We start from the raw sequence: 2,500 nt of genomic DNA on the forward strand, positions 1-2,500 counted from the left end.
AATAAGATAGAATCCAGAATGAAAGGATCTTGTAAGTCAAAGATGGAAGTCCCAGACATAGGTAATTGTGATCAAAGAAAAGAACAGAAAGGGAAGAATCAAAGTGTCATTTCAGAGGGATCAAGTAAGGATGGCAGGAGCAGGGCTACAGGTGATAAGGTATCCAATCATAGAAGAAGCTCAAGAAATAGAGAAGCTTCAGATGGAACCAAAGTTTCCAAGAAGAGTGAACAAGGCTCAGAAAGGCAAGGAGAAGCAAACAAGAGGAAAAAGGCCAAAGTGATACCAAAGGAAACAGATGATTATGATTGTAACTTAGATTTTTCTTTAATAGAAAGCAAGATTTTTGAAGGCTTCGCTGTTCCAGAAAACAAAAAATCAAGAACTAAGGATAATAGAAGAGTAAGGACTGACAGGAAAATAGGTAATGAAACTTATACAAATGAAAAAAGATCTTTAGCAAAAAAGGGCATTGAAAGAAAAAAATCACTAGAAAAGAATGAAGCATCTTTAAAGAGCCACTCCAAAAGCAGTAAAAAAGACAAATCAAGTCAGAAAGTATCACCAAAACCAAGCTCTTCCAAAAAAAAGACTGAACGTCCCACTGAACGCAGAACTCCAGTTGATAAGAACAAACCTAATAAAGTCAGATCCTCAGAAAAGAAGTCTGCTAAAGTGGACTCAGACTCTGATATGAGTGACTGGGAAGAGGTGGGAGAAAGGGATGAAGTAGCTGAGATGGAGGAGCTCTTGTCAGGGTCACAACCAAGTGCAGCATCAGGAGGAAATGTTCAGATTGAGCTGGATGCACCAAATGTCCTTTGGGGCATTAAGAAGAGGAAAAGGAGAACTGAGGAAGAAATGGTAGGTACATTGTCTACTTCCTAATTTTTAGTTGTTAAGTTCTACTTCATCTAATCTTGCTGAAAAAAGAAATTATCTTGTAAAATATTCAAATATAATATATATAGATTTTTTATTATTATTTCTTTTATACAATAATGTTTTTATGATTGTTCAGACTTAAGAGTTGGCAGTGGTAAAGTATGCCAGTTATCACTTTTTTTTTTTTCCAGATTGAGGATTACTTGCGTAAAAGTGTAAATCGTTCTATAAAAGAAGTTTATGAAAATTTGCATAAGACTCATTTGCTTTGCCTCTTTGCACATGGTAGATATGTCAACCAGACTCTGAACTCTGAGACATTATTAGGAGCTGCTCTCTCCATTATTACTGATAAAAATGCTTATCCACCGAAGCGATTAGATACAAATTATTTGGAAAAATTTGTGAGATGGTTTTCCAAAAAGATAGTATATAAACCCAGTAAACTGGAGGAAGATTATTGGGATACACCTTTAGAGATGATGTTGGCTAAGAGGTTTGAGCGTAAAATTGCCATCTCAAACAGAGAGCTTGTTTACATGTTTGTTGTGGTTTGCAGATGTTTAGGTATGAACATTCGTCTTGTTCTTTCACTGCAACCCATGTCTTGGAAGCCATCAGCAGATGTATTAATTAGACCTTCCAAGAAAGGAGGGGAAGTAAATAGCACTATTAAAGAACCCTCCCTGTCACAGCCATCAGTACCTGATATAAAAGAAAGTGAAGAAAAGGTGAACAAAAAAGAAAAGAAACCAAATAAGAAAATGTTATCCTCAGATACTGATGAAGAGCCAGTTAACAAAAAGAAGAACAAAAAGGCTACTGAGACAAAGAAGCAGGTGCTTTCCAAATCACAAAAGAGAAAATCAGAGACTGTTGATGATGATGACGATAGTGACTTTGATCCTGAGGGGAAAAAAATAAAGAAAGGGCCCAAAGCATCTACTTCTCAGGGGCGAAAAAGTGGGGAAAAGAGGTCTTCAGATGGGGACAGTGATGAGAAAGATAAGCAGAGAAAGAAAACAGGGAAAGATGACATGGACGGAAAGAAAAGAAAATCAGAAGGATTACTAGAATGGGCAGAAGTATATGTTGAAGAAGAAGAGAAGTGGATTTGTGTGGACATTGCAAGAGGAAAAATTCACTGTGTGGCAGAAGTTCAGGTATTATGATATTTGAGCAGCTCATGTGGTAGATCTATTGCCTAGATATATTTCAATTACTATTATTAATAATCTTGTTGCAAGAGTAAATAGTAATTATTGTATATATTATCAGGTACGCATGCCATCATCATCAGCTTACATCACTGCTTATAATGCCAATCTGACTGTGAAGGATGTAACAAGACGCTACATTTCAAATTGGCTTTACAGTGAAAAGAAGGTGGGTTGGAATAATTTAAACATCACACTTATTCAAGTGCAGCTTCCTTTATTATATCATTGAACTGTTTGTTGATTTGGTCAATGTTGAAATCTTCGTCTTTGAGAAGTGGATATCTGTTTTGGACATTACGATTAAATTCTGTCGCTCTGGTCTTCAAGTTAGCTAAATTTGCAGTTTTCACATGAGTGTTCCTTTCCCTTCTGAGGTGTAATTTAAATTTGGTCTC

At 36.1% G+C, this 2,500-nt stretch overlaps 1 protein-coding gene across 1 annotated transcript in view; it reads left to right on the forward strand.

Moving 5' to 3' along the window:
* Positions 1-2,500, forward strand: part of LOC125036094 (DNA repair protein complementing XP-C cells homolog) — a 14,618-nt gene that overhangs the window by 5,942 nt on the left and 6,176 nt on the right. Inside the window, exons 2-4 of the mRNA XM_047628496.1 lie at positions 1-864; positions 1,077-2,048; positions 2,164-2,271. The exon at positions 1-864 is cut by the window's left edge and continues 82 nt beyond it. Coding sequence (XP_047484452.1) covers positions 1-864; positions 1,077-2,048; positions 2,164-2,271 — 1,944 coding nt within the window. The remainder of the gene's footprint in view (positions 865-1,076; positions 2,049-2,163; positions 2,272-2,500) is intronic.

Source organism: Penaeus chinensis, chromosome 20 (assembly GCF_019202785.1).
Source record: "Penaeus chinensis breed Huanghai No. 1 chromosome 20, ASM1920278v2, whole genome shotgun sequence".
Classification (NCBI taxonomy): Eukaryota; Metazoa; Arthropoda; class Malacostraca; order Decapoda; family Penaeidae; genus Penaeus; species Penaeus chinensis.